General features: G+C 34.7%; 1 protein-coding gene across 1 annotated transcript in view; it reads right to left on the bottom strand.

Annotated features, from left to right (window-relative positions):
- AP3B1 (adaptor related protein complex 3 subunit beta 1) overlaps positions 1–13,519 on the bottom strand; it is a 185,870-nt gene that overhangs the window by 26,478 nt on the left and 145,873 nt on the right. The window contains exon 23 of the mRNA XM_081131585.1: positions 2,373–2,604. Coding sequence (XP_080987711.1) covers positions 2,373–2,604 — 232 coding nt within the window. The remainder of the gene's footprint in view (positions 1–2,372; positions 2,605–13,519) is intronic.

Below are 13,519 nucleotides of genomic sequence, written 5' to 3'. Positions count from 1 at the left end.
CTCTGGATCACTGCTAAATACATGAGAGCGTTAGACAGAAATGACTGAAAAACACTGGCTATATCACACCATCAAAAATGAAAAATGAAATCACACAGGATGCCAGCTGCTTTGATGTGACAGTCATACAGCAACTAGTGAAATCTGAGCTGAACTCAAATGTGCCTATTGTTAACATCACCACTGAACACAGTCACTGAACAGAACAGCCGAAGGCTATTTTCTCTTTGTATGTGTCTGTTTTACGTCTCTTATAAACTGGTCTCTTTGGGGAAAATGTCAAGTTATTCCTAATATTCTTGCAAGGAATTCAGTTTCACACTAAAGGCAGGGAAAAATTCAGACAGAAATCATCACCTATTATAGACAAAAAATAGATTGGTGACAAATAAGAAATCTGCTGAACTCTTTAATATATGCCTATGTGCTTATTAAATAAAACAATTATCTTACCTCTTTTATTTTATAAAACATGAAAATATAGTATTTGTTCTTTGTCGCAGATTTAAGATGTTTTTAGAGGAGTAATCAAGATATAATCTTTAACTCTACTGTAATCTATTGATAAAAGAGACTAGGTGGTGTTATATACAAATATCTACTGCATGGGAAAGAACTCTGTATCTTGAGGGTAATTCAATAAATGCCAATGAAATGAATGAAACATTATAGTCATAAAATCTGCCTAAGAAATAAAAAGCCTACTACTAGTACTGAGGCAATGGTATACGTTCACATTTTATCTGTGTTAGGGCCATACTATGAAATTTATTATATTTATTTCTTCTATTCTACATAGGCCAGCAAAAGTTCAAGTCATTGACTCATTATGCCAGCTCAAAGAAATGTTAATACTGTTCTACTGTTTTAACCTTTGGATAACATTTTCAACCTTCAGACAATTCATCTATCAGCTGCTTGACACTTCTTAATTTTTTAACTAGGTAAAAAGGGCTGAATTTTAAGAATGAAGAAGAACACAATCGTAATATTCACAAAATAATTAAAAATATATTATGTTAATGTATTTATATATATTAACTTCACAAAAAATTAAAAATTAAGACACTCTGTATTCTTTAAATGGTGTCTTAATTACCAAATTGTTTTTTAAATAAAGGGTAATAAGTATGTTCTGAAATCACCTTACTTTATCTCTACTTTACTTTGGTTACTTAGAGAAAAATCTAGCCTATCCCATCTATTAAGAGTTTTATTCCCTTGTGTTAAAATATAACACAAAGAATGACTTCTTTACTGAATGACTCATGAAAACTATACAAGAGGATTCAACAATGTTAAAGAGCTCAGGTAAAGATGAAGGGAAACAAAAGAGCTATATGAAATAATGAGAAAGAAGGAACAGTCCTGGTCAAAGGCTTTGCTCACCTAAAGTATTATAAAAATAAAGTATTTGGAACTTTCTGATTGTAACATTTCAATGATTCAATGACAGAAACCTTATGTTACTTTTAATTGAAGTTCTTCCTGAAGCTTCTCCCAACAAAACTTTAGGGCTGTCTCCACTTACACAAAATAGAAATAGAGACAGACATTCTAATTATTATCCTATTTTAAACTCAAAGTACAACATACAGTTATTATACTTAATTTTTAGAAGGTATATTTCTGGTACAATACTTAAAAAATGGAAAGAGGTGACAGCTGCTGAGATAGTATCATGAACGGGGCAGAGGTACCTGGAAACCCATGCTGCACCTGAGGGCAGACCCTCAGCACAGCTCGCTGCATGCGTGTGGGAACAGAGACCCAGTGCTGCCATAGCGTGTGCTTTATTCCAAGAAAAATGAGAGTTCTGGGTTGGGTTTTTAAAAATGTTAGTAAAAGCATCTTGATTTCTAAATGGTGGCAACAGATTAAAAATATTTTAAAAACACGATGTGTATAAACACCAGTAACATACTGTGGGCATTCTGTATTGCATGTGTGCACAGGGAGACAAGCAGATTGGCACCCATCGTCCTCCTTCACTCCCTTCACTCCTCATGCACGGAGTGTGAGAGGACACGGGGGGGCAAATGGCCAGTACTGTATTCAAAGAGAGACTAAAATCAGGAATGAAACTGAGGTAGAGAGGCAGGAGAAGGTGATGCAGAAAGGTAAAATGGGAGGCAGTTCTGATTCTTCAGACCCACCCTTCCATGATTACTGGTATTACCCTTGCTGTGCCTGACTCAGTAAGGGCAAAGAAACGTTTTTTTATTTTGTATGATAAATTTGGTTTAAAAAGGGAAAACAAACATAAACTGAGTATGCTAATTGTCAATAAGATAATATGTATTCTACTTTACTTTTGAAATGAACACATTTAATTATCAAATACAGTTAAAGTTTTAAATGTGAATATTTACCTATTGGATTAAAAACATGCATTTCCATGCCTGTAGGAAGCTTCTTTTCTCCTATGTGGATATTTTCGATCTTTCGATCTGTAGTATTATTCAGTGTTATTTGTACAGAGACCATCTTATCCCCAAAAATGCAAGGCTGCCTTGAAAAGAAGTAATGGGCGGCGAGTCCTTTCCCACTCATTCGATGAAGCAGCACATGAGTTTTCATTGGTACAAAGACAGGAGTGCTGACCTATGCATGTTGGAAAAAGCAGAAAAAAGATGAATTAGTAAATACAGTTAATAATTCTCTTAGAAAATAAGCAAAAATTTATGACATTAACTCCTGCTTTCCCTAAAGTATTACATAAACCACAACAACAAACATTAGTAGGACATCACATACATAGATATTGTCAGAAATTATATAAAACTGTGAAGTAAATGTCTTCAAAACAGTATTAACTTTTCTGTACTCTGCAGCCATATATTAAAATATTTTGAAAATATGTCTAATAAGAGAATCTTAGTTATATAAATATACTTAATTTTGTTTTTAGAGTTTATAAAGTTTTTTGTTAGTTTTTTCTAGGTACACTATATTTGGACATTTTGCTAATTTTCTTATTAGTTTTAATAATTTGTCGGCTGATTTTCTCAGGCTTTTGAATGGTAAGACAGTCTTATCTGCCAATAATGAAAATCCTGTACCTTCCTTTCCAATCGTGAGTCTTTGAACCTTTTTCACCTTGAACTTTTTTCACTGTAAACTGAAGACTATGACCTCCTTTAAGGTGATTTCTTCCTTTGTTTTAATGATTTAAAAGATCTTCCCTACTATGAGATAAAGTAACTGCTTCACTTACATTTTCTTCTACAGCTTCCATGATTCCATTTTTTAAATTCATGTGAAACTGACTTAGGCCTACTGACTCCATATTTAAGTATTCTTCTCTAAATACTTAACCGATAGTCTGTTAGCCTTTCCTCAGTGATCTTTAAGTGCAAACATTTGAATTATTTATGTACTTGGAGACATTTTGGGGCCTTGACTGAGCTGTAAATCCAATACCACATTATTTTATTTCTCATAGCCCTACAATATGATTAAACTATTTGGCAAAACAAAATGTCCCTCATTCCTCCTCCCTGCCCCCGTGCAGTATTTCCTGTCTAATCATCTCTTTATCCTTCCACTGAACTTCAGACTCTTATTAAACTCTCCCCTCAATCTTGAGTGAAATCAGAGGCAGCATATTAAATGAAGAAACACAGTCCATTCTAAAATCATGTCTTGGCTATCTTTTCACTCAAAGTCAAAGTATCGCGTGTGGCTTGACCTGACATGGACAAGCTTTAAAAAAAAAATCAATTTGTAATTAAACAGGCCTAATCAAGATTGTTTCCTAACAAGTGTGCTCTTCCAAACTAGGTTTTCTATTATAATTGTGAAAGTACATATTAATCTATTCAACATGTTCACTATGCCACTGGCACCCGATGACATTAAAACCTTATTAATAATAATTTAAGATTCATCAACAAAAATCCAACAGTTAAATATCATATATACAAAATGATAAAATGTCTTCAAAGCATCATTAAAATACAGTATACCTTTTCCAAAAGCTCAACTTACAAGAGCGGACCATTTAAAATATAATAAATACTTGGGAAAATTTTAAACTTTGGCTATATAAAGTAATAAAAAACTGGCCTGTGCATCCTACATTGGCCGTTGGATGATCATGACAACAGTCTAGCAGTTAAAGTTTTCAAAGCACTTTCACTTCTAAGCTTAGCCTCTTTTCCTTGTATAAAAATTATTTTTAAAAACTCTTCTGTTTCAATGCTCACACTAAGGTCTACTTCCTTTCCAAATTCAGGGGGGTGAATGTGGTTACTGGCACAACCCAGGACAGCAATGCTTAGCAGTAACTATTCATTCAAAGATATAGTGGGCATCATAAAAGCAAATGGACATAGAACATGTGTGCGAGTTTACAAGTGTATATACATATTATATTTCTAGATTAACACTCAGCAAAACCCCCCCCCCAAAGTCCCATGTCACAAAGGCTATGACAATCAACTTTAAACACAAGCCCTTAACTGAATAATTATATATTTCAGTATTTTATGTTTATTCTCTTAATTAGATAAGCATATTAGAGACAGTAACCATCTTAGTTTTTACTTTTTTTCTTCATTGTTCCAGAGACAGAGTTTTCATTATATCCTTAAATACATGTTGATGTAGCCAGTCATGGGGATGTAAAGTACAGCACTGGGGATATAGTCAATAATACTGTAATAACTATGTGCGGTGTTAGATGGGTGCACATAGAGGGCATCACTTCAGAAGGGAGGTCACTTCAAAAGGTAAGTGTCTAATCACTATGTTGTACACCTGAAATTAATACAATATTCTATGCTAACTGTAATTGAAAAAAATTTTAAAAAGTGAAAAAAAACTCATGAAAGCATGAGCTACGTATAATATAGGGAAGAAAGTCGTAGAAGGGCAAGTATAGAGTAGAGCAAGAGAAGCAGGACAGAAGCAGCCGAGAATTAGCAATCTAAGTATCAGAAGGTGCTCAGAAGGTACGCCAAGCCTTAGGTCATCAAGATCTATCAGCATGTCTTGGTTGGTTTGTTGAGTCGCTCTCTCAATCTAACCCGGGAACACAGGGCCTAAATATTTGTTTTTTTCTTCTACCTTGCCTCAAAAGTCTGGCCCTTTATTATAATAGAGATGTATGTGCAAAGGAAGACAAACAGTATGATTCTCTCTACCCATTCTTCCACACTCAGCCAAGTTCAAGAAGCGCTCTCCAGTGAATTAAGCATTAACAACGTCCTCCCTGACAATCCCGAAAGGGTACGTGTGATACTACAGAGTTCTATGCTCTCTCCCGCAATAAACAGCATCATGCATGGCACTTTGTGGTAATAATATATACTTTTTTAACTACTGAAAAAAACTAACTGAAATATTTGATAGCTTTTTTTTAAAACCTTTTTCCTAAGTTCATACAAGTCATATTAAGACAACCTCCTCTAATATCTAGATCAACTACAGGTGACATTTTTTTTGTTCAATGAAACCAGTAGGTTCCATAAATCCTTCAACACTTCCAGTATGTAATACAATTAATCCAAAAGGAAAGCAAGATTTTATTTAGTTCAATATTTTGTACATTCAATTAGGTACCTATATTCCAGAAATATATATATGATCTGTGGATGCTTATATTCTAACATACTAAACATTATGAATGGCTTTTCTGACTTCCCATTTTATAAATATGTGAATAATTTTTTTAAATGTAAAAACACACACACATTAATTACAGAACGACCTTGATTTGGATTGTGAAAATAAGAGTTTAAAAACCAGGTAGATATTTAACAAGTTTAAAAAAACAACAACATCGTTTTGGGCAGGAATCAGCAAATACAGCCCACAACCCAAACATGGCCTGCTGCCTGTTTTATAAGTTTTACTGGAAAACAGCCATACTCATTCAGTTACATACTGTCAATGATTGCTCTCCAATAGTAGAGCTGAGTATTGCAAAGTCTGACATACTATCTGGACCCTTTACCGAAAAAGAATGCCAACCCCTGTTCTAGGGGCAAAATTCTCCACAGGTCTCTTACGTTTCTGCGTATTTTTTCAACAAAGGCATTAACAACTTTGCTCCTGACAATGTTTTCACAGACGTTCGTATAGCAAAGTGAGACAGGTTTGCTAACAGCCCCTTATAAAAGATTGGGATCCTCTATACTCTGTCCTGTGTATGAAGCAACACACCACACGTGCAGTCACCATCTGGCCTTCACTGCGTCACCCTGCGGGAACTGAGAAGCGGCACAGACCAAGTTACTCTGCCCCAATAGGCCACTGCATTGCTGTGAGCAGTCAACTATCCCTTGTCTTGTGTCTTCTACAGGTATCCATGCAAATGACTCAGGCTAACCTGTTACTTTGCAAGTATCACTCAGCAATCCCCAGATCCATTTTCTCCAAATAGCTAATGAACACTTAGTAGGGCTATCAGATACAGCTGTGTAGTGGCACCTGACCGAGGAGCAGACATGAGCTGGAATTCTAGCTTACATTCAAGGGCTGCCTTTTTGGAATCTATATGATGGCACCACATGAGCTAGTGGCTTTGCTGAAGAGAGTACTTTACAGAGTAGAAACGACTTTTTTTCTTTTGACTTCCTTGTTATGATGTGAGCTGATATCTGATAGCTGACAACAAAGTGCCAAGTAGCTTCCATGATGCTGAAGAGTAAGAGCACAAACGTCTCGGGTTGCTTGTACATGGTTCGAGACTAAGTGCTGGCCTTCTCCCCTGTGTTCTACCCCGCAGTGGTTAGGTTTGGGCCTGTCTGCTAACATCACTTCCCATCTTCTAGGAAGCTTGACGCATTCAATTCTTGATGAAGCTGGCACATTCTCATGCCACCTCCTGACCTGGCCATGGCTAATTTGTTCAGAAATGGACACAAGGCTCAATGAATCCCCTCCTGAGGATTTATGGATTTGGGACCTGGGAAGTCAAGCCAGTCTTTCTCAAGTGGTTAAAATTCTGAGATTTAAAACCCTAATGTCTGTGGCCTTAGTCCTGCCATATTGTTCAGCTAAAAATAATATATAATTTTTAATAAACATTTATTATGTTTATCTGTCTCCCCACTTATTCCTCATTTTTGTGTTCAATGTATAAAACATAATTTTATTCCTTTTCAAAACTCAAAGCATAATTTTACTATTTTAAATGATTACAGAGATTTACAGATACTATACCTCTAGTGCTGGTCATAACTACACTTTATTAGACGTCGAGTGCTCAATTATAACACCGTTCCTAAAAATATTACAGTCTTACAGGGCACACTGTGGTGAAAGGGGGAGATTACCAATATTAATATTTGTTGGTTTTAGGATATGACCTGACTAGAAAATTTTTATTACATATAATTATAAAGAAAATGAACAAATACCATATTTCTTGAAGGCACACACAAAGAAAAACATTAACCAGAAGGACTTCTATAATACAAACACTAATTCCCAAAACATCTAGCTTTAGGTAACAGCATTATTTCCCATTAAATATTTAAGCTTGTATAAAGAGAATAGTAGGAAAGACAATATTTGAAAACATTTGCTTTGATTTAATTATTTAACTGCTAATGTTCAAAGAATTAAAAATCTAGCTGCATTCTAAGCAAATGATATGGGCCATCCTCACTACGATTCTTCAGGAGGTAATTAGTTCAGTAACTGTAATAACTAAAGTAAAAAGCCTCCTTCTGTACTTCACCGAACAAAAAGCATTCAGTAACAATGAGACAGTCCTCTACAAATCTTTACACAGCACATGTTTAAACAATAAAACTCGTTTGTGTACCTTTACATGGTTTATGAAAATAACCAATCAATTCTGCAGACACAACATTATTTCTAAAGGAAATCTATGTGACTCATGATGCCTGCAGATACACAGAGACAAACCACACATATTTTATCAGTTTATTACTGTAAGCAAATAAGCGTGGAATGAGAGTGCACATAACTGTCTACTTAGCGCTTACTGAAACATTTATAAGAGCTGTTATCTCCCTAATAACAGACAGACAGCGTGCAATTTTAGAGAGGAGAAAAGCTTCATATTTTTTAACACTTCACTAAAAAGTAACTGAAGAGTGTAAAATGAAAAATACTCTGTGCAGTTAGCTGGTAATGGACCATATTATCAACTCAAGTTAGATTTATAGGATACAAACTAGTCACTAATAGTTATTTTATGACATAGCATGTCTGGTTTTTTTGAGATTATTAAGATTAAAGTTGTAAAACTTCTTTTGAACATAGCTGTTCAAAATGATTGAATTATAAAATTTAAATGAGAATTGAAAAATAAAACATAGAATATCAAGTAGGTGCCTAAGAATAAACCTTGCTCAACATCTGCATTACTATTCCAAAGCTGACATATCCATGCAAAGCTTTATGAAACAATGTTTTCCAGCCTTTTATGCTTCAATTCAGTTAGTCGCTTAATCATTTTTATGTATTATCAATCTATTCTGTTTTTGGACTTCAAAAATATGAAGATCTGAAGTACATAAAATGCTTTCTTTGTATCTAGTTTTGTTTGGTTTATTTTACGACATATCTACTTAGATATATAATTTATAAAAATCACCACAAAAGAAAATAGTTATAAACAGAGATAGTTTCATCCATAAAATTAATACTTTTAAAAACCAAATGTACGTCTCAACTGATAGAGGTATAATGCAGAAAGCTATAGTATTGTCTTATTTACCCAGTAAACTATAGAAAGTGAGTCTATTATACCTTTAATCCATAGTATTGAGCCTAGTACTTAGTATAGGATTAAAAAAAAAAAAAATCAAAGAGTAAATGTGCTTACCTCCTAGCTATAACTATAAACATATACTACAGAAATAGATTTCAAACTTCCATCAAGTGTTACTTTAAATAAGTGGTTTATAATCCTAAAAATAACTTCCTCCTTATACAGGAGTGGGCAAAAGTAGGTTTATAGTCATAATACAATAATTAATAAATATTAACACAAGAATAAACTGTTTTGTGTCCTCACAAACTATAAACCTACTTTTGCCCACTTCAGTCTATGTAAATTTTGGTACTCTAGAAAATAATTCTGCTAATTACTCATATTTTAATAATCAATATATATTCTGGAAACGTGAAACTTTTTTTAACCTCTTATTTTGGTAATAATCAATATATATTATAAAAAATATATTTGCAGAAAGAGCTGAATATATTATCAACTGACATTTAATGAGCGTTAAGTAGGTGCCAGCAAACTACACCTGTAGACTAAATTTAGCCCACTGTCTGCTATTGTATAGCCTGTGAGCCAAGAATGTTTTCACACTTTTAAATGACTGGAAAAATGAAAAAGTAACATTTTTGTGACACTAAAATAATACAAAATTCCAGTTTCAATGTTCATAAATAAAGTTTTATTGGAACACAGATATGTCCATTCCTTTACACATTGTCTATGACCACCCTGGTATTACAATGCTGAGTGGCTATCACCTACGCAGCTCAAAGTATTTGTTATCTGACCCTGTACAAAATTTGCTGACCCTCTGGTACAGGATGTAAGTTTACATTGGTGTTGAGGTAGGAGAGAATTACTTTATGGTAACTTACTTTTTCTCCTCCCCAAATGTAAATCTATAACCTTCACTGTGAATAAATTCAATGCTTTTTATAAATCTGTAACCTGAAATGATGCATACATACTTTTATTTACCACTTCCCTGAAAAGAAGTTCCAGAAGCACGGACACAGGTTACACTCTTCTTAGATATGTTTTCCTATTCTTTCCGATATTTTTTTGTAGTCCTTGATTGTGGTAGCAAAGCCTTCTGATGCCCCAGCTTTCTTTTCATTCGTTATCTGACTGAATTTCTCTGGATTGAGTGCTGGGATTGGGGCTAGGTGCTCATACTTCAGCACTGGCCCATGTATTCTCTGGCTGCACCTTTTTTTCTTGACATATGAAGCATTTTTCTTCAGAAGCAAGGAAGGCCATCACTTCCTTCTTGTCAGGCAGAGTTAGAGTTGGCAGTGGTAAGAAAGTCAGAAGACATTCAAGTTATTTGATGAGGAGAAAACTATTTAACTTCTCTTAGCTTGAATTTGTAAAATAAAGGCTAACACTACCTAACTCATAGGATTGTTTTATAAGGACTCAGTGAGATACTGCACATGGAAGTGTCTTGTTGATGAAAGTACGCTTCTCTCGTTATTATTAAAGACAACATTTATTAGCGTAAGGGTCGAAACAGTGGCAGAATTAAGACTGGATTGAATATTTTTAAATGTCATTTCTGTCAAACAGTAAGCTACAATTCCTTTTTCAATAAACACAAAATGTTCCTTATGATAAAAAAAAATAAAGATCAGCAATGCAAGTAAGTAGAGAGATTTTTTCCCTCTCCTTCAGAGAACTGAACAGGAAATGGGAAGAACCAGCATTTATTATTTCTTTCCAAATATTAATAACTGAAAAAAATTTTGAATGTCTTAATTATGAATCAGTATTCTTAGTGAACAGAATAACTTTCAAAAGCAAATCAATCAAAGGAAATTAGTACTGCCTTTAAAATATCAGTTATTTAATAAGCTAGGCACCTGAAAGTGGATTTCAAATGATAATTTCATAAGCCTACATCATAAAGCAAAGGAACCTCAGGAAAAGTCTGAATGCCATAACATTATAGGAAGACTACAATGCTTTGAAATATTTTATATTTCTTTACTTCATCAGGATTACAGTGTTAATAAAACCTCTACCATCTACGTATCTATCTTCAGTACTAAACTTACAGAATCACATTTTTATACTAATTTTAAGAAATTAACTTTTAGTATTTGTACATATTGAAAAGAACAATGAAAAATATCACTAAAACAAACAAACAAAAAGTAATGAATGTAACCTGAGGCAGCTAGACGAGGTACCGGACTACATGTCAAGAGACCTGGGTTATGGTTTGAACTCAGCCATACATGCATAGTAAGACCTCAGCTAAATCACAACCTCACTGAGCGCTCCTGTTTTTCTCTTCTGTAAAATGGGGCTAATTATACATATCCTGTCTTTCACTGTATTGTGAAATTGGTTTTTAAACTATCCAATAAAAGGCATTATTGGGATTATTAGTAAATTGAGTTTTCAGTCAACGTTAAAACACCAATCTGCCAGATAACATAAGGTCATGAGGTTAAAAGTACATATCAAAAAGCTGAATCACCATTGAAGAAGGGCTTTTAAAAACAATATTTCTGTATTTATTGATAGTACCATCCAGAGGCCTTTAAAAAAAAATCCCTCCCCCAATGTCCTTTTTCCTCTCTGTTAGTTGTGGGTGAACAGAAGTGTTCTCTAAAAGGTTTCTAAATGATGTTGATGTTAAAAAATATAGTATCACCATTTAACAGCCTTTTAAAGAGCAGTCCCTAGTATGGTCTTTGTTAACAACAGAGGGAGGAAGGGACTATTTTTTCAAAGGCTTTTAGAGGATGTTGTTAAAAGAATATATAGTGACATCATTTAAAAGCCTTTTAAATAATAGTTCTCCTTCCCTCCCAATTGTAATGTCCTTGGCTTTCATTATTTGTACTATAAGCTGAAAATGGACATGCCAACGTATTATTGGCCACGGCAGGCATTTGTTGGACGGAGGATGATGTATTGCTTTTTAAAAGGTCGATGTAGAGAAATAAACCCGACTCCTCAGGAACACAGTACCATTTCTACACAGGATACTGCCCACCCACCTGTCACTTTGTTTCCTCTATGAGTTGACTGAAAAAGGCATCACACACATAGGAAAGGAGTCACAGCTCAGTCATTCCAAGATTTCCTGAGGCATGAATATAGCCCTACCATGCACCAGAGTTAACTCTCCATCCAACAAGTGGCAGAATCTAACTTGCAGCTCCTCACTGTCTTTATTAAACGGCTTCTGCCATATTCCTCTACTTTTAGACCTCACCCTGCTGGGAGACAGCAGTGGGCACTGAGGGTTCCGCCCCATATTTAGCTCCCAGGGAAGGGAAAAACTAAGTCAACCATTTGGTTTAAAGCTTGAAGTCTGACAGCTGTGAGACAGGTTAGCTTATCTGTCATATAACATACAAAGGAAAAAGAATTATCCCGAGGGATGTAACCATAGGATAGGAAACAATTTTCCATCTCTTCCTGTGTGGGGTCTTTTCAGAAAACGTCATTTCAAGAATGGGAATTCTTGATTTATAACATAATGAAATAGTAAGCCTTGAAAATATCCAAAAGCACAGCCCTCCACGCACACTATTTTAATTCTAAATTTTAGTGCATCCCTTGCTTTTTGCCAATCTTGCACAAAGATCTCCCTGGTTAGTTCCATGATTTACTTAAATCATTTATTTACTGATGATTTACTACAATAAATCATATGACTTAAATATCAAATACTACTCATAATACAGTGCTCAGCTCAAGCCCCAATTTGTTCACTCTACTTTTTTGACCCTAATCCAGCTCATAATGGTATTAGTTACATTCCATTTTGACACTTCTTATAATTAATTTTCATATTATTATTTAACTTTAATCTTATGTATCATGTAAATAACCAAGTGCTAAGCCTGGAAAATAATTTCTTTGCATGTTTTTGCATAATTTAAAAAATATATAACTTTTGAATTCTGTTGCCTGAATAGCACGATATAGTTATTTGTGCCTATAATGATATTTCAGAGTACACACTTAAGTATTTTTTAATATTTTAAAGCCTCTGCATAAAAATTCATGTCACTGGAGGTTTGTTTCCATTATCCACTGAGATAAATGGTTCACTGAAAAATGCTACTATAATTCTGATTCTAATAAATGTAAACTGATAAAATTTTGAAATAGAAGTTCTGATTTAAAAAAGCATAAAAATAGCATTAGAAAAATATATATAAAATTTAATCTACTATGATTGATCTGAAGACTTCAGCTGGCCAAAACCCCTCAGTGAGGCTCCACTGGAATTCTAGGTATTGTGAGTGATCACCATGGTGCAATCAATGTCAAAACTGAAGAGTACTCGGCCATGTATGATGCTGGGATCCGGCTCCATACCAGAATGACCTCCAGAAAAGTCACGGCCCTACCCTTCCTCTCCTCTGCTATTTGATAGGTGAGGCATGAGTATCTGAGTCATCTTCCTCTCCCCACAGGTTCTATAATTGAAGTGGTATACAGAATCATGTCCCCTCAAAAGTACCCATGTCCTATCCCATAGAACCCATGTATATGCAACAACGCATGACAAGGGGGAATTAACCAGCTGAATTTGAGATGGGGAAATTTTCCTGGATTATCTGGGTGAGCCATGGTAATTATACGAATCCTATAACTGAAATAGCAAGGCAGGAGACAGTCAGTGTCAGAGTGATGCAGTGTGAAAACAACTCAATTGGCATTGCTGGCTTTGAAGATGGAAGGGGCCGTGAGCCATGGAATGTGGTCAGCCTCTAAAAGCTGGAAAAGGCAAGACAAAGGATTTTCCCCTAGAGCTTCCGGAAGGGAATATGGCTGTGCTGA

Source organism: Miniopterus schreibersii (assembly GCF_964146895.1).
Source record: "Miniopterus schreibersii genome assembly, chromosome: 3".
Taxonomy (NCBI): domain Eukaryota; kingdom Metazoa; phylum Chordata; class Mammalia; order Chiroptera; family Miniopteridae; genus Miniopterus; species Miniopterus schreibersii.
Note: the sequence above shows the minus strand (reverse complement) of the source record. Positions and strands in the feature narration are given on the sequence as shown.